The 25,786-nt window shown below is 36.7% G+C and overlaps 1 protein-coding gene across 1 annotated transcript in view; it reads right to left on the bottom strand.

The window, feature by feature from the left end:
- The window catches only part of LOC111506880 (uncharacterized), a 128,049-nt gene that overhangs the window by 24,912 nt on the left and 77,351 nt on the right, over positions 1-25,786 (bottom strand). Inside the window, exons 2-4 of the mRNA XM_074177482.1 lie at positions 17,841-18,049; positions 14,134-14,269; positions 7,515-7,648 (exon numbers count right to left, since the gene is read on the bottom strand). Of these exons, the coding sequence (XP_074033583.1) occupies positions 7,515-7,648; positions 14,134-14,269; positions 17,841-18,049 (479 nt within the window). The remainder of the gene's footprint in view (positions 1-7,514; positions 7,649-14,133; positions 14,270-17,840; positions 18,050-25,786) is intronic.

Raw genomic sequence — 25,786 nt, 5'->3', positions numbered from 1 at the left:
TCCCATTCCGAATGAAAGTGGTATGTCTTTACCTTCTTACAACTGCTTGCCATAATATTATTTTTGTTGTTCTCTACTAACCCAACCGCTGGACGTTGGTTACGCGTTCAGTTTCAAACTAAGCGCAATGTCGCTGCGCCGTGCGTATTTATCTCGTTCAAAGCAATCCAGATCGTTCTCAAACACTAACGCGCTGGTCCGGCTGGTCGGTTCTAGCCGATTCTAGCTTGATGGCGTCAGCGGCAGATCGCTCACCGCAACATTGCCGCTGTTTATGTTTAATATTATGACAATTAGATTGTTTTGTGGAATTTTCGGAAGCTTCTCTGATTTTTGCAGTTTGTATTTCTCAAATTAAAATCGTTGTGAGAGCTACCAGAATTGCCTCCGCGAGCTACCGGTAGCTCGCGATCGATAGGTTGGCGACCACTGTTCTACGGGCACGTTTCATCAGGGTGTTGATGATTCCCCGCTTTTGACTTGGGTGATGATTCGAAAGTGCATGCAGATATCTGTTAGTGTGTGTTAGTTTTCGGTACACTTTATATGTCAGTCTTGTGCCATGCCTTTCGACAAGTATATCTAGAAAAGCTATTGGTTGTTTCTGTTCAGTTTCCATGGTGAATTTGATGCTAGGGTGTTGAGCATTTATGTGGTCTAGAAATAGGTTTAGTCTGTCCCTCCTATGTCTCCAGATAATGAAAGTGTTATCCACGCATTGTAGCCAAATGCTGTGTTTGAAATCAAAAGCGTCGATAGCCTTCTTCTCAAATTTCTCTATGACGAAGTTGGCTATTACTGGACTGAGTGGACTTCCCATCGCTACGCCGTCTAATTGCTCATAGAAATCTTCTTTCCATTGGAAGTAACTTCCGGTGAGGCAAGCCTTGAAGAGTACGACAGTATCACTGAGGAACAGGTTGGCTATCTCTCTCGAAGAATCTTCCAGCGAGACATTGATGAACAAGGACACAACGTCGATACTGACCAGAATATCACTTGCCTCTACGGTTATACTCCTAATTTTTCCCACAAAGTCTGTTGAATCTTCGACGTACGAGGTTATTTTTCCAACGTGAGGCTGGAGGAGCCAGCCACTATTGCTGGCGAAATGTTAGGATACAGTTCCAAACCACAACGGCCTTCAAAACCCGAACGAAGATCATAACACTGAAAATCTTGACGGCGAAAGCCTTAATCAATTTATCATAATCCATTCAATTTATTGATTCCTGAAATATTTCCATCGAAAAACATAAAATGTTGCCAATAATTGACACAAATTGTATGAAATGATAAATTTGCTACGTTATATCTAATCAGAAAGATCTTGAAGTTGCATTACACTTTATAGTTGAAGTAGTTTCCTTTTCTCCTTACTTCCACCTGAATTATCGATGAACTTCCAACAATCGCGTTCTTGGAATAGTATAAACTTCTTTACAATTCTCGAAGTGGATTTTTCTTATTGTAGAAGTGAAACGAAACCAGGCCAACGAGTGCTGATATTCCCCAACTTAGGTCCTGAGAAATAGAATTATGGGAAAGCTGAAAACTCCATCAAGTTTTGATCAGAATATACTAATTGGGGATAATATCGATCACGGTATTGGGGTGCAACTTTCTGAAGGAAAGTTCTAGTTTCCGAAACTGGATTGAAAACGCAATGCAAGCTAACGATCCTAGGAAGTTCGCTTGGGGAGAGACGAGTGAATGCACTTCCAAATCGGATCAGAAATTGTCCTCTCACTTCGAAATTCATTGGATTCACTTCTTCTCAACTGTACAGGGTGACTTTCTTGAGTTAAGCAAGATTTTTCTGACTTCCATATTATTTTATCAGCATCAGCCATTGGCTTTGGGTAAGTTTTCCAACATTATGCCAAAAAGCGTGATTATTTGGAGTATAAACACAAAAACAACAGATTTCTCAACCGTAGTACTTCCAATCTACCAGAATTCCAGTTTGTGGGTCTGGATCAAGCTGAGGTGTAAGGAATCATGCCGACAGATGAATGGCCGCAGGGTGATATGCTGTTACGAACGATTCCCTTGGGGAACCGGGCGAAACCTCATTGTAATCAGTCTTCCTCTGGTAACGCGGGGCTCTGCCAGAGTGACCAACTCTTCCCCTGCTACTCGTGAAAACACACATGAACGAAACAAACACAAAAATAGACACAGAAACAACAAAAAACAATCCCGATGTTGGACAGAAATGCTCACCTCAATCTATGACGGTGGCTGGAGACAAACAGAAATGTCCACCCCAATTTACCGCTCGAAATGAGGCTGGACATGGAAGATCACCTCGTGATATAATACAAAGACCAAAGCGTAAGCGCATTTGCGGCGCCGATGCTAAAAGGAGAAAGAGAGCGATAGAGGCACAATTGGCAGCAACTATAAGTGCACCCACCTCCTCTCCCATTCCACCTCCAACAGCAAGGCCGCCACTTCCTGCGGCGGCTGCAAAGAGCTCCGCCGTGAATAGAGGCAAGGAATCGGCTGCCCCTGCAGGAAAGCGCCCTTACTTGAGTTCCTCCACGGTGGGAACCCCAAGAAGGTTGGAGAAGCCGCGCAACGACAGTAATGTCGCTGCACCTTCGCAAAACCTTCACGAAGGCCGCTGTGAGACACCTCAAGGTTGCCAAAGAGAGTGTGTGTTCGGCGAGTCTTGGCCTTCACCAGCCGATATAAAAGAGATGTATCCTAATGACCTGTTCACCTTCCTGGAAAAAACAGAATGGGCGATGACCTAGGAGGACAACTTCAAGGGAGGATTTACAATGGGTCACATGTGGCCAAAGTTTTATGGGTCTACACTCCCCCTTCCTACTCTACAGATACAGATCGCTTCAACAATTGATTTTTTATTTATCGTGCAATATATCAAGTACCTCTGGGATGATTGCTGTGAAAGTAGCTTCAACAGAATAACCTTCACTATTGAAATCATCAGTTCCAAGAGACTGAGAACACTTCGTGAACATTAATGAGGAACACCTCGAAAACAAATGAAAATGAAAACTTTGTTATGATAACTTATGAAAACGATATCTTCATCCAGTTTTATTTTCCCTACGGTATTATCAAACGACAAAATAAATCAATGAGGTAGTCGCACAAACCGTTGGCCTGAGCTTACCAAACTCAAGAACTGGTCTGGGAATGCTATGAACTTGCAAACAGGAACAAATTAACTTTGTACTGGGTGCCAGGGCATTCAGGAATCACAGGTAATGATAAAGCTGATGAATGCGCTAGACGCAGATCATCAACTTCATATATAGGTCCTGAACCAGCTCTGGGGGTATCAAAATCACTGGTACGAAACCAGATTAGGACATGGACCAATAAGAAGCACACAGAGTACTGGACAAAAGTACCTGGCAACAAACACAGTAGAACCTTCATTGGGGAACCGTCCGAGAAAAGAACCGAAAAGCGACTTCAATATAGTAGGGATCAGCTCAGAATAATTACAGGGTTACTTGCCGGTCATTGTCCGCTTAGAGGACACCTGAATAAAATAGGGCTGTACAACGGAGACCTCAGCTGCAGATTATGCAACGAAGGGATAGAAACAGCTCTTCACATCTTATGCGAATGTGAGGCACTGAATCACAGGAGGCAGGCAATATATGGTCGTACGAAATTACGTCCAGAAGAATATGACGAATATCCAACACGAAACCTGTACAAACTAGTACATCCTGAGAAGATGGGAGAATAAATGCAATAAGCCCAAGAGACTGCAGTGTTTTCTGGAGACTTGGAATAAATGGACAAGTCAGACAGCTCCCAAGGTATCAAAAAAAACCAAACTCGAAAGGCTGCAAGAAAATGTGTTTTCTAAATATTCTAGAACTGTTTTATCTGTCATCATTCAATAAAATCATTGAAAAAAACATTACACTACTATTATAAAAGCAACAAGATTCCTGAAACTGAAATCATATGGCCATAACGTGAACTGCTGTGACAAAACTAGGATTTAGATTCAAGATAATGAACAAACGTCAAGTAGTTATGAAAAGCAGACGAATAGTGGTATTGCGTAACAAATACTCAGAACGAATAATTGAATATAGACAAGAATAACGGCAAATTTTCTATTTGGACGAAACTTGGTATGATACTCACGATACAGTTACGAAAGGTCGAACTGATGGTTCGAAAATGTGTATGCCTAACATGCCTGCAAATGAAATTTGATGAGAAGGTGATAGAGCTGATTAAAGAAGAAGTATGTAAGAGTTACTTCTTTCCTTTCTTTAGAAGACTCCCTCATCCTTCTTTTTTTGTATCAAGATGGAGTAGTAGAAAGCCAAAAACTTTCTTTCCCAAAAATTATGTAATATTACCGTAGGAGACTGACAGAAAAGTATTAAAAGAGTAATTTTAGTTGAAAAAGAATATATGGATATTGACACTTCCATATAAATGATGGAAATGAATTCATTATTGTTTTAAATGACGACAGTGACAGGAAAACAGAAAATATGGAAGAGGAATTATCAGTAGCTCTCAAAGAAAGTTGATGAAGTGTTTTTGAAGCGATCGATTGTATATACATGTGAGAGAGTAGTATTCAGAAGTATTTTCAATTATCATCCTTTTATTTGAATCCCTAGTTTCGCACTCACCTATATGAACGAAATATTTATTATATATATTTTTTTTTCACCGGAGTGTGCGCTGGTCAGGCCCTATCCCCCGAAGCCCCGATACATTAGGGAGGGCGCGCCAGCATTATCAACCAATGACCACTCCCCACATCGTGGGGTAAGTGATCATTGGGTCCGAGAAGCATGTGCCCTGAGCAAGCGAAGTGAGCCAAGAATGACAGCCTTCTGCATCTGTGCGGCTAAGATTTCTGCCTCAGTGCGGCAAGCCGGTATGATTTTAAGATTGGAGAGTAGAGAGGACATCATTCCACCAAGGACTCCAATAATCAGAACAACCATCTTGACAGAGTGATCTGGATAGAGTCTGCGGAGTTCGAAGAGAAAATCTCGATATTTTATCCGTTTTTCCTCCTCTTTTCTGACGATATTCGTCTCGCCAGGAGCTGAAAACTCCACGACAAATATCGTTTTGGTCTGGTGGTCGAGAAGGACTACATCAGGCTTATTAGCTTGTATGAGCCTGAGGCTGAGGAACGAATAGTTCCAATAAATTCGGCACTTCTCGTTCCCCACAACAGATTCAATATCCCCCGGAGCGTAGGGCAATACCGGTGTCTCGTCAATACCGTAAGAGTGCCGTAGATGGTAATATAGCACTCTTAGGGCCGCGTTTTGTCGATGGATATAGGCCGAGACCGCATATGCTGGACATGCTGATAGCAAGTGCATTAAGGTCTCGGGCGCCTCGCGGCAGGCCCTGCACCTTGTGTCAGGAACCTCTATACCCATCACGCGACTGCGGTAGACTGAGGTGTTAAAGACACCATCCTGGCAAGCCATGATGAACCCCTCAGTTTCCGACTTTAGCCCACTCGACCTTAGAAAAGCGAACGTCAGGCGCTTTGATAAGCCAAGGTCTCCAATGTTATTGAAGAAGACCTCATGCATTGGCTTATCCTTGTGTCTCCGCAGAAGTAAGGTGATCTCTGCGGCTTTTATTTGAGCTTTTTGCTGAACGGGTTCCAACTCGGTGATAGAGTTGTAGTCACCTCGTTCAGAGTCGAAAATTATACCGAGTTCATCAGCTGCTCGGGCAGCTGCCCTGAGGAGGAAAATTTCCAATTCCAGCTCTCTCATGATCACGAGCCATTCAGAGAAGGGGATCCGAACTCCTGACGACTTTACAGGCTGTATCCAGTACCATTCTGTCATGTAGACACTCCAAACTCAAAAGTCCACGACCTCCCTGTTGTCGGGGGAAGTACAACCGTGGAACGGACGATTTGGGATGCAAACTCCTATAGAGATGCATCATTCTTCGGGTCTTTACGTTGATACAGCTCCTCCCGAGTCCACTTCACTACTCCAAACGAGTAGAGTGAGATTGGAACGGCAAGCATATTTGTTGCAGCAACTTTTTTCTTCCACGACAGTTCCGATGACCAGATCTGTCGAAGTTTGTGCTGATACTTGCCGCGGAGAGAGTTTTTCACTGCTGTTACCTCTTGTGAGTGGCGTTGTTCCACCCCGAAGTAAGTATACGTCTCTCCGGCATCCAGAAGGTGTAGGATGCTTCCATCTACGAGCTGCACATCCTCTCCGTAGTCCCCGCATCGTCCTCTTTTGAGATGAACCATTGCACATTTGTCTATCCCGAATTTCATACCGATAGCATGCGTGTACTCTTCCACCACCCTCAAGGACTGATGGAGATCCTTCTCTCCAGAGGCATAAAGTTTTAGATCATCCATATAAAACAGATGGGTGACCTTGTGCCTCCGGTTTTCGGGGGTGCCACAGTTGTACCCTCGAGTATTTCTGAGCGCAACGGATAATGGCAATAGTGAGATGCAGAATTGAAGGGGGTTGAGGGAATCACCCTGAAATACACCCCTTCTGAAAGTGACCCACCCTGTTTGAACTCTTGCTTGACCAGATGTTATGGTGGTATCAGTTGTTCAATACATCTCACTATGTTGTCGGGTACCGCAAGGCATCTGAGCAAATGCAAGATGAGCTCATGAGAAATTGTATCAAATGCCTTACGGTAATCGATCCAGGCCATAGAGAGGTTACGCTTATATTGTATCGAGTCCTGCGTTACACATCTATCGATGAGCAGGTTCTCTTTACATCCAGCGACTCCTCTCTTCTTATTATATATATATATTTTTATTATTGGGGTTTTTATATATAATCAGAAATGATTATTGAATGACGAAATTAGTAAGCTCGACTGTATTAACCTTTCTAGATTTCATATCATTTCTAGAAACATGTGGATTCGTTTTTCGATGGCATTTCAGGTTAGCTTCCCGAATTTCTGCTACCGCAGTTGTCGGTTGATTGGTCAATTCACCGACACTGACATAAAAACTTTGCCACCAATAGGTGTTTGCACTTATGTTTCGCTTGCGTTTGCACTTATACTTCACATCTACCTCTAGTTTGAACATATATTTTCCAATGAACACCTTTATTGGCTAACCTTACATCGTTTACTACGGAATAGTTAGTCTTACGGCGTCTTGGTGGTGCGTTCATGGTAGAATTTTGTTCGGAAGATTTTCTTTTCGTTCCCTTGAACAATTGTGAATAATTCGTCAAGCCTTGCACTATCAATCTTCGATATTCGAGTAATCTAATTGATGGAAAAAGTTGACAGTAGGCAATGTAAGAGTTAATGACCTATCTATTAATTTTTTTATTTTCATGGAATTATTTTCCAGTATATATATATATATATATATATATATATATATATATATATATAGTTTTTCCGGGTGTTCATCCGTATATATAGTAAACATAATGAAAAGTATTTATTGATCATGTGAAAAATATACCCATTTCGATACCAAAACTTTTCAAACACATACTCACCACGATATTATTTAAAACGAACGTGAGGTTGGCCGGTGGTCTCGATGGTGGCGAGCTGCAATTTGCTCTCAATACATCACCGATATCGTAAAAACTTTTGTCCGTGCCAAGACTAGGCGAATCGTTCGGTAATACTGTAACAAAATAGAAAATTTATTAGATACACGAAAGTTTCGCCATCTGAGCGAAGTTATTGGTCGGTCGGGATAAAGTAGTTTTGGGGAAATTCTGGATATTATTTTTTATTGCGATATGCTTCGCGGAGAACGGGACCGATATTGAGATAAACTTTTGATGAGAATGCTTGAGAGGTGAATGTAGAAGAAAACATTCGATGATGAACATTTAACAAACTTGAAATTGATTAATACAGTATATTGTATGATTTTCACTATAAGGGTTTTACAAAAACTGTCGACGCGTGTTTTGGTATATAGTTGGGTTTTTATAAAACCCTTTATAGTGAAAATCAAAAAATGAATTGTATCAATTAGTTTGAATATGGATTTTCATCAATTATTATTAGTTTGAATATGGATTTCCATCAATTATAGGCCAGTTCTATTCAATTATCAAACGAAATTGATGAAATTCACAGTTTAAAGACGAACGTGTTAGGAATCACACGTTGAAAGGTAAGACCTCATTAGTTCAAGCTCGCATGAGTTTCTCAACTTCTGAGAGTTGTCGTTCGTATGGGGGCGACAGCTGATTAACGAAAAAATATATTTTAAACAAATAAACAGAATTCAACAAAATTCACAAATCAATGTCGGATTTCTATTCCCAGTTTGAAGTGGACATTGAAGGAAAGTCCTGATTTGAAGTAAAAATTCCCAGATCAAAGTCGGATTTCTATTCTCAGTTTGAAGTGGACTCTGAATGAACGTCAAAAAATTTATCAAAATTCCTGATTTGGAGTCAAAATTCAAAGTTTCGAGTCCAAAGTCGGAATTTAAAGAGTCTTCGAATTTCAGTTCGAATTTCAGAAATACTCCAAATTGACAGTCGAAATTCAATGAAATTCCCAGATCAAAGTCGAATTTCTATTCCCAGTTTGAAGTGGACATTGAATGAAAGTCAAAATTTATCAAAATTCCTGATTTGAAGTCAAAATTCAAAGTTTCGAGTCCAAAGTTGGAATTTAAAAAGTCTCCGAATTTCAAGTCGTATTTCAAAAAGACTCCAATTTCATAGTCGAAATTCAATGAAATTCTCAGATCAAAGTCGGATTTTTATTCTCAGTTTGAAGTCGACATTGAATGAAAGTCAAAATTTATCAAAATTCCTGATTTGAAGTCAAAACTTAAAGTTTCGAGTCCAAAGTTGGAATTTAAAAAGTCTCCGAATTTCAAGTCGTATTTCAAAAAGACTCCGAATTCGTAGTCGAAATTCAATGAAATTTCCAGATCAAAGTCGGATTTCTATTCCCAGTTTGAAGTGGACATTGAATGAAAGTCAAAATTTATCAAAATTCCTGATTTGAAGTCAAAATTCAAAGTTTCGAGTCCAAAGTTGGAATTTAAAAAGTCTCCGAATTTCAAGTCGTATTTCAAAAAGACTCCAATTTCATAGTCGAAATTCAATGAAATTCTCAGATCAAAGTCGGATTTCTATTCTCAGTTTGAAGTCGACATTGAATGAAAGTCAAAATTTATCAAAATTCCTGATTTGAAGTCAAAACTCAAAGTTTCGAGTCCAAAGTTGGAATTTAAAAAGTCTCCGAATTTCAAGTCGTATTTCAAAAAGACTCCGAATTCGTAGTCGAAATTCAATGAAATTTCCAGATCAAAGTCGGATTTCTATTCCCAGTTCGAAGTGGACTTTGAATGAAAGTCAAAATTTATCAAAATTCTTGAATTGAAGTCAAAATTTAAAGTTTCGAGTCTAAAGTCGGAATTTAAAAAGTCTCCGTATTTGAAGTCGTATTTCGAAAATACTCCGAATTCATAATCGAAATCCAATGAAATTTCCAGATCAAATTCGGATTTCTATTCTCAGTTCGAAGTGGACTTTGAATAAAAGTCAAAATTCATCAATATTCCTGATTTGAAGTCAAAATTCAAAGTTTTGAGTCCAAAGTCGGAATTTGAAAAGTCTCCGAGTTTGAAGTCGTATTTCAAAAATACTCCAAATTCATAGTCGAAATTCAATGAGATTCCCAGATCAAAGTCGGATTTCTATTCCCAGTTTGAAGTGTACAATAATTGAATGTGAAAATTTATCGAAATCCATGATTTGAAGTAAAAATTCGAAGTTTCGAGACCAAAGTCGGAATTTAAAAATTCCTCGAATTTGAAGACGTATTTCAAAAATATTCCAATTTCATAATCGAAATTCAATGAAATTTCGAGTGCAAAACTGGAATTCAAAAAATTTCAAAGTTCGATGAGGAAAGTTTTTCCGTTTTCATGACTCTATTTTGGAGTGTAATATCTTAGTGAATAGTCATTCAATTCAATCGAAATAAGCGCAATTTGAATAGGTACACCTTTGCCAAGGTAACATAGGTGAAATGATTCTGTCAGAATTAAAACTGATTTCTCAGGATTTGATAAAGTTTTTGCCTAGCCCTGATTGGCGAATTCAGAGGAATTTCAATGAAGTTTTGTAGTTGAAGTCGAAGATCACCTAAATTTTGAGTTCAGAGTCAAAATTTGAATAAATTTCGAGTCTGAAGTCGAAACTGACAAAAAATCGCAGTTTTGAATCGAAATTTAGATAAGTTTTGAGTTCAAATCGAAATTTGATGAAGTTTCAAGGCCAGAATTCATCAAAATTGAAAATTTGAAGTCACTATTCATTGAAATGTTCAGTTTCAGTCTCGGAAAACTTTTATCTGTGCCAACAAAAAGCATAACTTTCGATAATATTGTACAAAATATAAAATTTATCAGATACACGAAAGTTTCGCCATCTGAGCGAAGTTATTGGTTTGTCGGGGTAAAGTAGTTTGTGGGGCAATTCTGGATATTATTTTTTATTGCGATATGCTTTGCGGAAAACGGAACCGATATTATGGCCCCAGCGACGTAAAAACTTTTGATGAGAACGCTCGAGAGGTGAACGTGGAAGGAAACATTTGATAATGTTGTCGAACCAGGGAATAGCTGACTGATCGAGAAAGGAACACGAAATTTATTTTTCTATAATCTGTTCAGAATTGAGAGAGGACTAAAGCAGTATATATATATATATATATATATATATATATATATATATATATATATATATATATACTGCTAACCGTATAACACTAACCGTGTTTTTCGATTGCGTTATTCCAATATGGGTTCAAGATGTTGGATCCTTCCAAATATTTGAGGATATGGTGATTCAAGGATTTCTTTATGATTTTTAATATTATCGATAGCGAAGCGACTGGTCTATAGATGATTGAAAGATTGTTCTTGCTCATTTTGACAATAGGCTGAACGCGAGCAATCTTTCAACAGGAAGAGAAACCCCTTTTTTCGTAAGATAGGTTCGTAGGACATGATTTCATGATAAAACGTACTAAAATTCAAAAATGTCAAGATGTTTTAGAATATGCAGCTTTTGAGGTCTCTGACCTTCGATTATTCATAAGTTGCTTTTACAGGTCACCGGCTACTGATAGTAAAACGTTTCTCACAAAAATGGAATCATTTCTTGAAACACTCAGTTATAAAAATTCTAAGTCGATTAATATTATTTGTGGTGACTTTAACTTCAATTTTCATGATGAAGTACATGACAGTGAGGCAAAAATACTTCGTAATCTACTTTCAGCATATGGTTTAAAACAATGTATCTTCGAATATACAAGGTTACAAGGAGACAGCGTCGCCGCTGATAAATACCATTATTTTTTGAAGAGAAATTTTAATGATATAATATCCTCCATTTCATTAATTCATTATCGGATGAAAATTGGAATTTTCTATACTTCACTGAATTTGACTTCGATACTAAATTTTCCCATTTTTATGATGTTTTTCTTCAAACTTTTGATATATCCTTTCCTAACAGTTTCAAAAAATTGAACAAAATCAAAATTCAAGTAGACACAAACCATGGATTACTAAGGATATCATTGAAGGAGGTATATTACTCAGAGATATTTATAATTTGAACAAGAGCCAAACCAATGTACATTTGTTGGGTCAATATAAGCAACTCTTAAAAAATCATAGACAAAAAATTGTGCTCTCAAAAATTCAATACTTCAATAATTAATTCCTCGAGGCTCAACATAAATCTAAAGCTGCCTGGTCTATCATCAGGAAAAATACTATTATCAACGATTCATCTAAATGTTTACCCAGCTATTTTGACATTGGCGATGGTGTACTTGTTGACGATGGTCCTGGTATATCTCAAGCATTTAGTAGTTATTTTGTCGATTAAGTGGAGTCATTAGTAAAAAATACTGTACCTGGTGGCATTGAAAATCGTTGTGTAAAAACTGAGAGTCTTTTCCTCTATCCAATAGATGAAACTGAACTCGTGGAAATAATTAAATTCGCATGTTCGAAAAATTCCAGTGGGGTTGATGAATTGCCAGGCAAAGTTTTATTAAAGGCTGCTTCGAAAATAATGGAACCTCTGATTTATCTAATCAATTTATCTTTCTCTGAAGGTATTTTTCCTTCCCGGCTTAAGCAAGCAATGGTCGTCCCTGTCCATAAAAAAGCGATAAGCATGTAATGTCGAACTACAGAGGTATTGCTTTACTATCTCCATTTTCGAAAATATTTGAAAAATCATATCAAAACAGACTTGTGTCCTTTTTAAATGAATACAATATCGTATCTGACAACCAATATCGGTTTCAAGTGGGCTTGTCAACCAAGGATGCCATCCTTTCTCTACATAATCATGTATTATCAAACTTCGACAACGGTGAAAAATCACTTAGTGTTCTTTTCGACTTGACACGAGCGTTTGATACCTTATATCATGGTCTTCTTCTTGATAAACTGTTTGACATGGGCGTCCGTGGTCCAAGTCTGAAATGGATTGAAACCTATTTAACTGGTCGTACACAGGTTGTTGAAGTTAGGCTTCAGACTGGGTCATTTTTCTCTGAATCTCGAAACGTTGTTACAGGTGTGCCCCAATGTAGTGTTTTGGGGCCTACACTATTTATTTTATTTGTTAATGACCTTCCAAAAATTAAGCATTCACAGTGCTCTATACAATTTGCTGATGACACATCTTTTACTGTCAGTGGTTCGGAATGTGAAACATTGTCGGTAAGAGCAAATGATGCTGTATCCAACATGCAAAATTATTGTTCCAAGAATGGCTTGATTCTAAATAATCTTGAAACCAACACCATTCTCTTTAAAATTCAGGAAACTGATTGTAGTGTATTGGTTAGGTCTGAGATTAAAAGTATTGAACAGGTAAAGTATAGAAAATTTTTAGGAGTTTTTATTGATTCCCAACTCAATTGGAATCATCATGTTGATTTCATACTGAAGAAATTAGCGACACACTGTTTCGTTATATGGAATCTGCGTAATTTTGTGTCTATTGAAATTCTTAAAAGTTACTGCCCTCAATTACTGTATTATTTGTTTTGGCAACTGCAATAAAATCAGTGACTTATTAATTTTCCAGAAAAAGATTATTAGAACAATTTGTTTTAAAAAACCACTCGATTCCTGTAAACCACTATTTGCAAAGTTGAATATATTAACTGTTACTTGCATGTATATTCTTAATTGCGTAATCTACGTTAAATCAAATTGCTCCAAGTTTCAGAACAGAGATGATACATGTCTTCTTTCGGGCTTCACCCTGAGAAAAAACTATAACATTTTAATTCCTAGTCATAAGTTAGCCAAGGTGACTAATGGACCTCATATCATGTCAATAAAACTGTACAACAAGCTCCCAATATCCATTTAGAAAATAACTAGTGTAAAGCTCTTTAAACAAAAAGTTCGGAAACTATTATGTGAAAAGGTATTTCATTAGCTTGATGAATTTTTTCAGTCTGATTTGGAGTTTTAAATTTTAATTTTTGTATCCCTTTTATGGTCTAAATGTTATATAATATGTCTTATAATTATGTTGTTTTATGATTGTGACCTCATTGTAATTGTACTGAGTTATATGACTTTTTCCAAGCCTCCCTAGGTCTACGGAAATAAAGATTTTTTAATTTTTTGATTTTGATAAGTCTGCAAAATACTGGTGCGAGTTCAAAGACGCACTTTTCAAGTACGATGATTCATTCACATGTAAATATGGAAAATGAAATGAAGTAATGGAAAAAACAAAGAATGCCTTTTAAAAACAAAGAGAAATAGTTCATAGCGAGAATGATTTGTGGAAAACCTGCTTCAAGCTTCTCTTTCAACAGAAATACACCTATGAGCAGCGCTAAATCCAATAAACTCTCCAAACCACCCGAAGCAAACCCAGCCCGTAAATTGCTTTCAGCATACAAAACGATCAAAACCGCACCACATTCGATCCAAAACAAATCAAACTCCATTATTCCAAATCCTAGACTCGCCCGGAGCCGTTGGACGTCTGCCACAACTCCGCGACCAATAACTTCAATTAGAGCAATGTGTTTCGCGAGCTCCGTAATATAAGTTCCCAGCTAATAACTGATACTCACCGACGACCAGCATGTCCTCCGAAGCGGTTTTCGTGGAGAAGGGAGGAGCATCTGCGGTCACTTCGCAGCTGAACTTTCCAGAAAGATTGAATCCGACGTCACGCAGGACCACCTGGTGCTCGTTGGAGTGGAGCAGCTGAAAGGAAAGAAGGATAATTCTGGCTATAGCTTCAGTAACTTTTTTGTTAGGAGAAGTTGAGAAATAGATTGAGAAAGAAACACTGTGGGGAAATGTCAACGAATTCTTAATACTAATGATGATGATATAATAATAATGATGGTAATCTTCATTCGAAAAATATGACGACTTTTTCAGCATGTACCTACACAGACAACATAGAATGAAATGATGTCAAAAAAAATAAAATTTTGGCGATTCTACAGCCATACAACCACCACATATACTTATAAAATTTCGTTTGGTGAAATGATCACCAACACTATAAGGTTCTAAATCTATTGACCTTTTTTATTTCTGTCTCAGACTCATTGATGCTCCTCAAATCCTTGATTCGATTAGGCAATTTATTATTATCGTAGGGTGCTGGTTAACGGAAAAACAGATTTTAAACAGATTATACAGCTCCACTGACACGTAATGAGGAATTTTTATTTGAGTTATAGTCAACATATGTATGGGGAGCGCGAAATCATTTCTTCTTGTGCCATATGAATGTTGATTAATATTGTTAAAGTACAGATGTCTATTTTTCAATAGAAATATTAGGTATTCATAAATATAAAGCGCGTTTATCGTCACTGTTTCATTATTATTGAAATCATATCTACATGATTGATTATACTTCAAATTTTCCATCATCCTGATAGCTCTTTCCTGAATTATAAATATTTTTTTATTATTATTATTATTGCGTCCTACAAATATTATTCCATAGATACAGACTCAAAATTGACAAAGTATGAAATTTTTACCGATTCTTCGTTAAGATATTTGTAAACCACCCTCAGTCCATATGAAATTTTGCTCAATTGTCTGTTCCATTTCAAAAATTTATCAATATGTATTCCCAGAAACTTGATGTCTTCTGAATATTTTATTTTAATATTTTCAATATTCAAATTTGTAAGTCGTTCTTTCTGTAATTGATTGGTTCTATATATCATTGAACATTTCAATAACGTTATTGGACAACATGTATGCGGCTTCCTTGAATTTTCTCCTAAACCAATGTTCCTCTCTGTGTAAGATCTCAGCTTGGGACCACTCGATGTTATGTTGATGGGTCCAAACATGGTCTGGTTTTCCCTCGCTGTGTGTGTTTCTTGTACTCGGCAACGCGAACATTCAATGGCCTCTCAGTTTTACCAATATAGGACTTTCCGCACTCACAGTGTATCCGGTTAATGCAATTCTTGGAATCGCAGTCCGCGTTTGATGGTCTGGTTTTCGTGGGGCTGCTACGGATAGTGTTACCGGATCTGAAGCAGGTTTTGATGTTGTACTTGGAACCAATTCTTCTTATTCTCTCCGATAATCCTCTGATGTAGGGAAGTGCAAGCACTGATTGTGACGGCTTCTCTTCCTTGCTAGGCTCTTGCTATCTTTCAGCCAAAATCTTTTCTGCCATCGCTTTGGAGTAGCCATTCCGTTGAAGATCATTTTTGATGATGTCTAGTTCCTTCTCGAGACCTTCCTTCGTATAACAAAGCCCAAAAGCACGGTCTAATAGAGTCTTGATGATTCCTCTTTCAGTTGATTAATGGTGGTTGGATTCGTGGTTCAGATACTGTCCCGTGTGAGTGGTTTTCGGTATACAGATGTTTGCCACTTAGTGTCGGTCCTATCACCAAAACATCTAAGAATGGCAATTCGTTGTGGATTTCCTTCTCCATTGTGAACGTGATGGAAGGTCTCACGCTATTGATGTATTTAAGGAAGGCGTCTAGTTCAGTTTTCCTATAGTTCCCTATTATGAATGTGTCGTCAACATATCTCAACCAGACTCGAGGTTTCTTGTGGGCTTCTTCAATGGCCACTTCATATAAATGTTGGCTATGACTGGTGAAAGTGGCGATCCCATTGGCAGTCCCTCATCTTGTATAAAGAATTCGCCCTCCAGTTGGAAATAACAATTTCGTACACATCATCCTAGTAATTCCATAATTACTTCTTCAGGTAGATTCGTTTTATCTTTCAGGTTCCCGTCTTTGGATAGCTTCCTCTGTATGATTTGGAATGCTTCTTCTACCGGAACGTTGATGTAAAGGTTTTCCACGTCGAAACTAATTGTTTTTCCTTGTAATGGTTGTATTCAAGGAAGCTGCATACATGTTGTCCAACAATGTATTCAGCCAAGCCAGCGTAGAAATACGCAACATATGAAAACCCATCATCGAGCGAAAAATGGCCAACTTCCGCCAAACGGTCATTTCCCACTGAACCAGTGAAGTGGACAAAATGGAAAGCGGGGGATAAGTGAAAGTACTCGAACGACCCATAAATAGTCATCTTTCGGAGGAATCAGTCCAGTCATCACCCGAAGACGACTGTGGATATTAACAGTCGAAACGTCGTGAACTATCTTGGCTTGAAATCTCCTAACTTTTTTATTTTCATCTCTATTTTCATTTTGTAGTTCTTTATTCCCATTTTTGTTCAATTGTTTTATTTTTACTCGTATTTTATTTCACTATTATTTCAGTTCAGGTTTTCTTGCTCAATATAATTGTTATTTACAGCAATTTATTTTCAATTCTTCTTTTTCAGTTGTTTTAGGGATTCCAAATCATTTTATATATTAGACAATGGAAGTCCGAACTAGTGAAATTCATCATGAAACATTGTCAATCACCTTCAAACTTACCATTCTTTTGTATCATTGAACATTTCAATATCAGTTTCTAATACTCCAGGGTATGTTTCATTGCCTATTAATAAATTGGTTCAGAAGCGAAGACTGCAGTTGATGTGATTAACAAAGTAGCAGCATTCAACAGTATGATCCACAGACTGATGAATGTTCTCCTGTCAGGTGCGAATTTCAATAGAGAACAGAACATAATAAAACGAATAGTCGTCAACAATGATGACGATAGCAGTCTAATATATTGTCTATTATCAAAAGAGTATTCAACCAATTTTGAAGGAAGTTTACCTTATTCAAAGAAATGAGAATAGAAGTTATAGAACCTTATCCTACTTAGGCCAACTCACAACAACTATTTAAAATTTTCTACACAGAAAAGTTGTAAATATTGCTTACAAAACTAACAACTTGAATCATGGTTACTGTATGGTTATCAGTTGCTGATGAGATCACTATAACTTTCTGCAACTGGTCCAAACCATACATGCAGTGGTACCACTTTGAAATTGATCAAGTACCAAACACATTGCTGTTTGGGTGGGATTTTTCCTGCACTTTCGAGAGGTAATATACCTCGAAACCTGTCTGTAGGTAATCTATTCGACTGATTTCTGCATGATCTTGCTTCTGTTTCAACGCGAAACATCTGCAAAACTAACCTCTATGGGGTACCTTGCATAAATGTCAAACGGATTCAATTCAATGTTCAGCGTGGTATTAGCCAAGAAAGTAGTAATTTCCGACAAGCATTTATCAGAACCTGCGGTGTAGGTGTTTTGGGAGAGATGAATGTTTCAATATATCAATTACTTGCATGTATATCTCTCTCCTTGGTACAGATGACGTCTTACTGAAAATTTTCAAAAATTTTATACTCACATCAACATTCACTCCATTGAATGAAAAAGTTTTCGTACTCGGATGCTCCTTTGGAGTGTACCTGTAGAATTCGGAGGTACCTCGGTACCATTTGACTGTATACAGAGGCGATCCTTGAAGATCATAACTGCATCTTAACGTGCTAGTACCACCTCTCTGCACTATTGTCGGTTCGATTTCTATTTCTACGTCCTTCAAACATTGGATTTCTGAAACAAATGGTAAACGTTGTATTTGCAAAACAAATGCCACAGAAAATTTGAAAGATTATGATTTCTGAGGCTCTAGAATCATTTAAGTTACGTTCAGTTGACTGTTAAATATTCGATTGTAGATTTTTTTTGAATATTGATATTGATATTGATATTGATATTGATATTGATATTGATATTGATATTGATATTGATATTGATATTGATATTGATATTGATATTGATATTGATATTGATATTGATATTGATATTGATATTGATATTGATATTGATATTGATATTGATATTGATATATTGAAGTACAGTTTATATATTTACATGTAGTATATCGTGTTTTTCAAAAGTCTCAGATCCAGTAACTTGGCCTAGATATGTTTATCTGTTCTGCCATGTACTAGATCTATAGACTTTCTAAAAAAGTGTACATTTTATGATAATAACTAAGCAGTGAGTAGAGAAAAAATTTAGTAGAAAAAATAACATGATAGATTCAATGAATTTTTTTTCTTTTTTAAAAAAATAACAATTAATTATATAATATAAGTTGCAAATGGTGAGGATTCCAAACCGTTTCAAGCAGGGTCAGTTACAGAGGAGAACAGATAGTTTTTAAAGGTAAGGTTCATATTAAATTATTATTCATTATATTATAAAATTTGTTTGAAAATTGTAGAATATATTTCTTTGTTTATTTTTTGAATTGTTCTGGTTTTCGAAAACATTTCAATTCAATCGGAATGCAGTTGAAGAATTTAGGGCCGAAGAAAAAGAAAGATCTTTGCGTTAAAGATTTTCTGAAAAGTTGTATACTGAGATTCAAATTACTAGTGGATCAGGTTATTCCAGTTTTTCTCTGGTTAGATGTTTCGTGTCTACATTCTTTTTAAACACTGGTGAGTAAATAACAGTTTTATATTCAAGACCTGTGATTCTTGGTATAGCATGTCAGTGGAATAGCGTTTATTTTTTTTAGAATAATTCTTAGAAGAATATTTTGTGTTTTTTGCAGAGAATCAAGTGTAGTATTGAAGGCCCCACCCCATGCTGTAATACACTAGGTCATTACAGATTCAGCTAGGGAATTGTAAAGTAAAAGGAGATTTCTTCTGGTAAGTACGTCTCTCAGGATATAGAAACTGTGCATCAAGACTCTTAAACGGTTATTAACATTTGTGATGTGATCTGACCAGCGCGTGCATTGATCTAAGACTACTCCTAAATATTTGATTTTTTCCACTTTTTTTACTATGGAACATGTGCAATCGATCTTATGACAGTTTGTGATGTGTAATTGTATCAGAATATTTTTTGGTTGGGTAGTGACTGTTGGCGTAAATGTGAGAAATTTTGTTTTTTCAATATTTAGGGTGAGTTTGTTTAAGTTTAGCCAGTCGTGTATTTTTTGCAAGTCAGTTTCAGTAGTTTCTTTTACTTCCTCCCAAGTTTCTCCTGTCCTATCATTTATGACATTCCATATTTTTTTATTGTCTTTTCCAGCTTCCTCTATTTTGTGCTGATAAAATTCATTTTTTGTTTTTTTAATTAAAGCATTGAGTTTATTTCGAAATTCTCTGTAGTTTCTCTCGTTTTCGACAGTGTGGTTTTTAATTAGTTTTTTTTTTCATAAGATCCCTGCGTTTAATAGATGTGATGAGACCTAAGGTAATCCACGGTTTGATTTTTTTATACTTTTTATCATTTATGATTCTTACTTTACTTGAATTTGTTATGTGATAATTTAACTTAATCTCTAAATTGTATTCGAAAACCCCAATAATGAACTATTATTTTGTCAAATGTTACAAATTGGCTTTTTTGGTTTAATTCATTTTTGATAACGAAAACTGATGTTTTTTTCCTCCAAAAACCTCACATTTGATTCCGAAATTAGTACTATTTCTTTACTTCTCCAAGTTCACACAAATAAACATAGAAATGCGTCAGATACGTCATAAAAATATGCATTACAAATGTCCTCATAATATACTAACATTAAATTAAAATTAACAATAAAAAGAAAAGGCGAAACGAATTGCTCATATATACAGATTGAAAGGCATATTAAAAACTGCATTGGATATATTAAAAGTACAGGGTGAGTCAATAAGATTCCCTCGGTCCATTGCTATCAGAAAAAACAATTTTTCGAATTGCTCAATTCTTTCCGCAGTCATATAGATAACTACTATCCTCTAAAATCATTTTCTCGTATACTGGGTGATTTAGCTAAGCGTGGCCAACCAAAGATATATTTTTTTGAATTGAATACCCATTTCATGAATACGTCATTTGATTCAATTTTCTTTAGCTATCTGAGAAATATTGGTTTTCAAATTTCCATTGCAGCACTGCCAAATTATTCCAGAGAAACCTGGGTTTGAAAACCCAGTTATCCATGACTGACATCAAAAAATCAATCTCGGAATTTGTCAATAACGCCATGTGTTGAAGTTTCTTTCATGTGTAGACTGAATCATTTTCATTATGAATTTTGTATTGGAAGATAGGTGCAAATGGACTATGCTTTGGGGGAAAGAGATGAAAACTGCCTCCTTGCATCTAAGATTTACAAAGAGGAGTTCCCGGAAAGAAGATAACCAAATAGAAGGGCATTTCAGGCTCTAAAAACAAGATTTGAAAGAACTGGTAATATCGAGAACTTCAAACGTGTCTGCCCTGTAACTGTTCTGTTTCTATTTAAAATCTGTTTTTTCCGTTAACTAGCTGTCGCACCCCTAAGAACGACAACTTCTGTGCGAAACTTGTGCGAGCTAAGGATTAACGAGATCTTACCATTTAACGTGTGATTCCTAACAAATGAAGATAATACGTTTCACATTGTCGCAACAAAGTACTCGCTTGGCTTATTAACGAGAGGATTTTATTCGCTGTTCCACCCATTCATCATTCATCCAAATAATGAAAAAACTCATTTGAAAACTTTATTGAATGTTCATTGTAACGAAATAGGGGAAAATACTTCAGGAATAAACTTACACCAAATGTAAATCAAAAATACAATAAATCACCAAAAACTTACATTATACTGACACCCAGCAGGATACAAGAAAAGGGGATGTGATGCATTGCTGGCACCTTTTCTTGAAGTTCAATAGATACTGAATGAATTTATCAATACTGTCTGTTCATAATCTTTATCTCCCTCAATATTTATGAAGATTTATATGCTTTACTAAAGTAAAATGCTCATTATGCAATCTTTGCAAAGTTTGCATATTTGGAAATTGTTTTATATTTCTATATCCTGTGATCGTATCAATTTTGATGTCTATGAACTTGGAATATTAAAAGATGGAATTCTGAATACTGAGTGTTCTTGTTTAAGAATACTGAAGTTGTGGTTGGAACATCTTTCAATTCATGTATTGACTTAAATGAATTTGAATTATTTCATGATTACTTTCCATATTTGACAATATTGCTCTTCGCCTTCTAGAAAATCCCGATGTGAGTATCCAAGACCTGACCAGGGAATTAGGATTTTCTTGAACCAGCCTGTCTCAAATGATACGAGCAAGCAATTTTCATCCTTAACAGATGCAATTGATGCAAGAGTTAGGGTGAAGAGACTTTGAAAACCGTGTTGAATTTTGCCGATGGGGCTTGGAAAAGATCAATCAGGTAAATGAATTTTCAATGATTTCACATAAAGAGTATGAAATTAGCCCCATTCTTGATTTATTATATTGTATTACATACGTAGCTTCAATGAAGAAAATCAATTTATATACTTCTCGATATCAAAAATTAGAATTTCGTTTTTTGATTCACCAAGTCACATAATTTTTCACAATAATCGCTCATCATACATACGAAGTTTCAGTATGACTTCTCTCACAATTGAAAAAAATCTGCTGTTCAAACTTGTTTCAACTTATTTCACCAAATCATCAGGAACAAATATAACCCTGCTTTCATTATCATGAATAAACTCAAATAAGACTCTTCACAAACTTCATGAAGCCCCCAATAAAACTCCCGAGAAAAAATCATCGCGTTATTATTTGTTAATGGAGAATCCTGTGAAATGGAAGAGACATATTTATTTAGAATGGTTCTCCGAAAGTGTGATTAATTTTAATAACGCCGGAATATCCTCGGAAAGGCAAATTCGACGGACCCTCGGCAAGCGAACCAATCAATCGTTTGCTTTCGTTTGCAATTTCATGTTTGTGTTTGCACTTAATTTTGCGGGTGAAATTTTCCGCAGTTTTTCTCTCGAGAGGAGGAAATCATTTTCTTGAAGATAATTTGATTTGAGAAAAGGTACAGACACGTTCTGAGAATATTGGAGCAAGTACATCTTTTCGAAGGTTGGAAAGAATATTATTCATGTTTGTTACTGATGGATTTTTTTCAGTGCAGTCGGGAATATTGATTGGAAATAGAAGATTCCAGGCAATTGATGTTGGTGAAAAGGTGGATCGATAAGAACCGATATTGAAATGTCTTTCAGTCATTTTGATTACGACGGAAAATCGTAAAATGGAGTACATCTTATGCTTTCATATGCTTTATTTTGCTCTAGTCTGTAGGGGATAGTTCCATGTTAACTTTCTTTCGAAGAAAGTACCAAGGTATTTCTCCTCTTCAGAGAAGTTCAGGGAGGTTTTAAGCCCGATAAACTTCTTTTCCTGGTGAAAAGGACCATCTCAGTCTTCTTAGAATTGATCGACAGTGAGTGTAGACAGTAGAGGAACTGAGAGATTACGGGGCAAATGGCAACACCGCCTTATGGGAAATACCATGTAATTTTGGGGTAAAAAGCCAAGCTCCGTTTTGCAAATTTTTGTCCCAACATGGGAACCTCCATAAGACACTGTTGCCAGATTTCCCCAGATCCACAAGATTTCATACACCATTCAGATGTCGCACGATCCACTGTATTGGAAATAAAAATAAAATAACTCTGCGCGCTCGACCCAATACTATCTGGCATTAAAGATGAAATTCAGTCATCGCCACCCTCGTGTGGGTTGAATAATTTCCCAAACTACCTGTTCCATATTAAAAAGTAGGGTCTGTGTGTGTGTGTGAACGGCCAAAAGCCGTGATGTTGTAATCTATTTAAGACAGGTGCTGAAGTATTGTGGAGTGAGAAGATTAAATAACGAGCATTTGATAAACAATATTGTGAAATCTCGTGAAGTATTAACTTGAAAATTATCAACTTGAGTTGTGTCAAGGTAAGGTTAGGACGAATTGTAATTTAGTATGAACTGAAGAGAGTAAATAACGTGCATGTGTAGATATTGTCGAATCTCGTGAAGTATTAATCTGAAAATCATCAACTTGAGCTGTGCAAAGGTAAGGTTGAGGCGGATTGAAATTTAAGACAGGTGTTGAAGTAGGGTGAACTGAAGATTCAACATAAATCATCATATGTCATCTGATGCAATTGTGCGTCTGCAAATGCATTATTGTTGAGATGATTGATCAGGTTATCCAAAGGTGTGGATAATAAGATTTGGTGTCTGATATGATTCGGAATCTATGAAAGAACTAATGAAAATTAGAAAGAATAGCTGAAATATCAATCATATATTTTGGTTCAATTCATTTTCGATAACAAAAATTGATGTTTGTTTTCTCCAGAAACCTCACATTTGATTTCAAAATTAGTACTATTTCTTTACTTCTCCAAGTTCACATAAATAAACAACGAAATACATCATAAAAATATGCATTACAAATGCCCTCATAATATAATAACATCAAATTTAAATTAACAATAAAAAAGAAGAAACGAATTGCTCATACAAACAGATTAAAAGACATATTGAAAATTATATTGGATATAATGAAAGTACAGGGGTATCAGGAAAAACTTTTCGAATTGCTCAATTTTTTTTCCGCAGTCATATAGATAAATTCCATCCTCTAAAATTATTTTCTCGCATACTGGGTGAATTGAACACCCATTATATGAATACGTCATTTGATTTAATATTTTTTCAGCTATCTGTAAACTTTTGGTTTTGAATTTCCATTGCGGCACTGCCAAGTTATTTCAGAAAAACCTGGGTTCGAAAACCCAGTTTTCCATGACTGATATCAAAAAATCAATCTCGGAATTTGTCAACAACGCCATGTATTGAAGATCCTTTCGCGTGTAGACTGAATCATTTTCATTATTATGTATTGGAAGATAGGTGCAAATGGACTATGCTTTGGGGTGAAGTGACGAAAACTGCCTCCTTGCATCTAAGATTTACAAAGAGAAGTTCCCTGAAAGAAGACAACCAGATGGAAAGGCATTCCAGGCTCTAAAAACAAGATTTGAAAGAACCCTGTAACTGTTCTGTTTCTGTTTAAAATCTGTTTTCTCCGTTAACCAGCTGTCGCACCCCTAAGAACGACGACTCTTGTGCGAGCTAAGGGCTAACGAGGTCTTACCTTTCAACGTGTGATTCCTCACAAATGAAGAGAATACATTTCACATTATCGCAACTCAGTACTCGCTTGGCTTATTAACGAGAGGATTTTATTCGCTCTCTCACCCATTCATCATCCATCCAAATAAGAAAAAACTCATTTGGAAACTTAATTGAAAATTCATTGAAACGAAACGGGAAAATACTTCAGGAATGAACTTACACTAAAATGTTAATCAAAAATACAAGAAATCACCAAAAACTTACATTATACTGCCACCCGGCAGGATCGAAGAGGAGAAGATGTGCTGCATTGCTGGAACCTTTTCTTGAAGTTCAATAGATACTGAATGAATTTATCAATACTGTCTGCTCATGATCTTCATCTCGCTTAATATTTGTGAAGATTTATACGCCTTACAGAAGTAAATTGTTCATTATGCAATCTGTGCAAAGTTTGCGTATTTGGAATTTGTTTTATATTTCTATATCCTGTGATCGTATCAATTTTGATGTCTATGAACTTGGATGGAATTCTGAATACTGAGTGTTTTTGTTTTAGAATATTGAAGTTGAGTACAACTTATAAATTCGCGTTTTATTCATTACGTGAAGTTGAGAATGAAATTGAAAAATTCAAAGGCTTCTTACTTTCAGTCATGAACGTGATGTAATGATGTACAGTGTGGATCTGTATCTGTAGAGTAGGGAGGGTGAGTGAAGATCCACAGGACTTAGGCCACATGTGACCCATAGTACATCCTCCCAAGGAGTTGTTCTCCTAGGTCATCGTCCATCCTGTCCTTTCCAAGGAGGTGGATAGGTCTTTGGGAGACATCTCTTTATATCAGCAGGTGTGGGCCAAGACTCGTCGAACACACACTCTCTCATTGACGATAACTCCGGACATTTGCATAGGACATGCCTGACAGTTACATCTTCCTGTTCACATCCTGCATAGACGTTTGTCCACTATCCCCATATTATGGAGGAGTTTCCTCAGTTGGCAGTGGCCAGTCCGAAATCCTACTGTTAATCGTAGATTTTTCCTGGTCATCGCCAGATATTTCTTCGGCGCCAGCTTCCTAGGGTCGCCCATGGTGATCTCGGCAAGATTGCATCCTTTGATTCCATCCCATATCTTCAGGGTTGAGCATGGGTGTGACGTTTGGCTAGTTCCGCAATTGCCGGAGTCATCAAGTCATAAGTGCCAGTGGGTTCTAAAATTCTTAGTCCAGCCGCTTCCTTGACTAAAGAGTCGGCAATGCGATTATCTTCACACCTGTCGTGCCCTCCATCCCACCTCAGGATAATGTTATCTACCTTTGGCTAAATCTTG

This window comes from Leptinotarsa decemlineata, unplaced genomic scaffold (genome assembly GCF_025532065.1).
Source record: "Leptinotarsa decemlineata unplaced genomic scaffold, Ldec_3_MD MMD2_tig00002974_RagTag_RagTag, whole genome shotgun sequence".
Taxonomy (NCBI): Eukaryota; Metazoa; Arthropoda; class Insecta; order Coleoptera; family Chrysomelidae; genus Leptinotarsa; species Leptinotarsa decemlineata.
The sequence above is the reverse complement of the archived record's forward strand: the minus strand, read 5'-3'. Positions and strand labels throughout refer to the sequence as shown.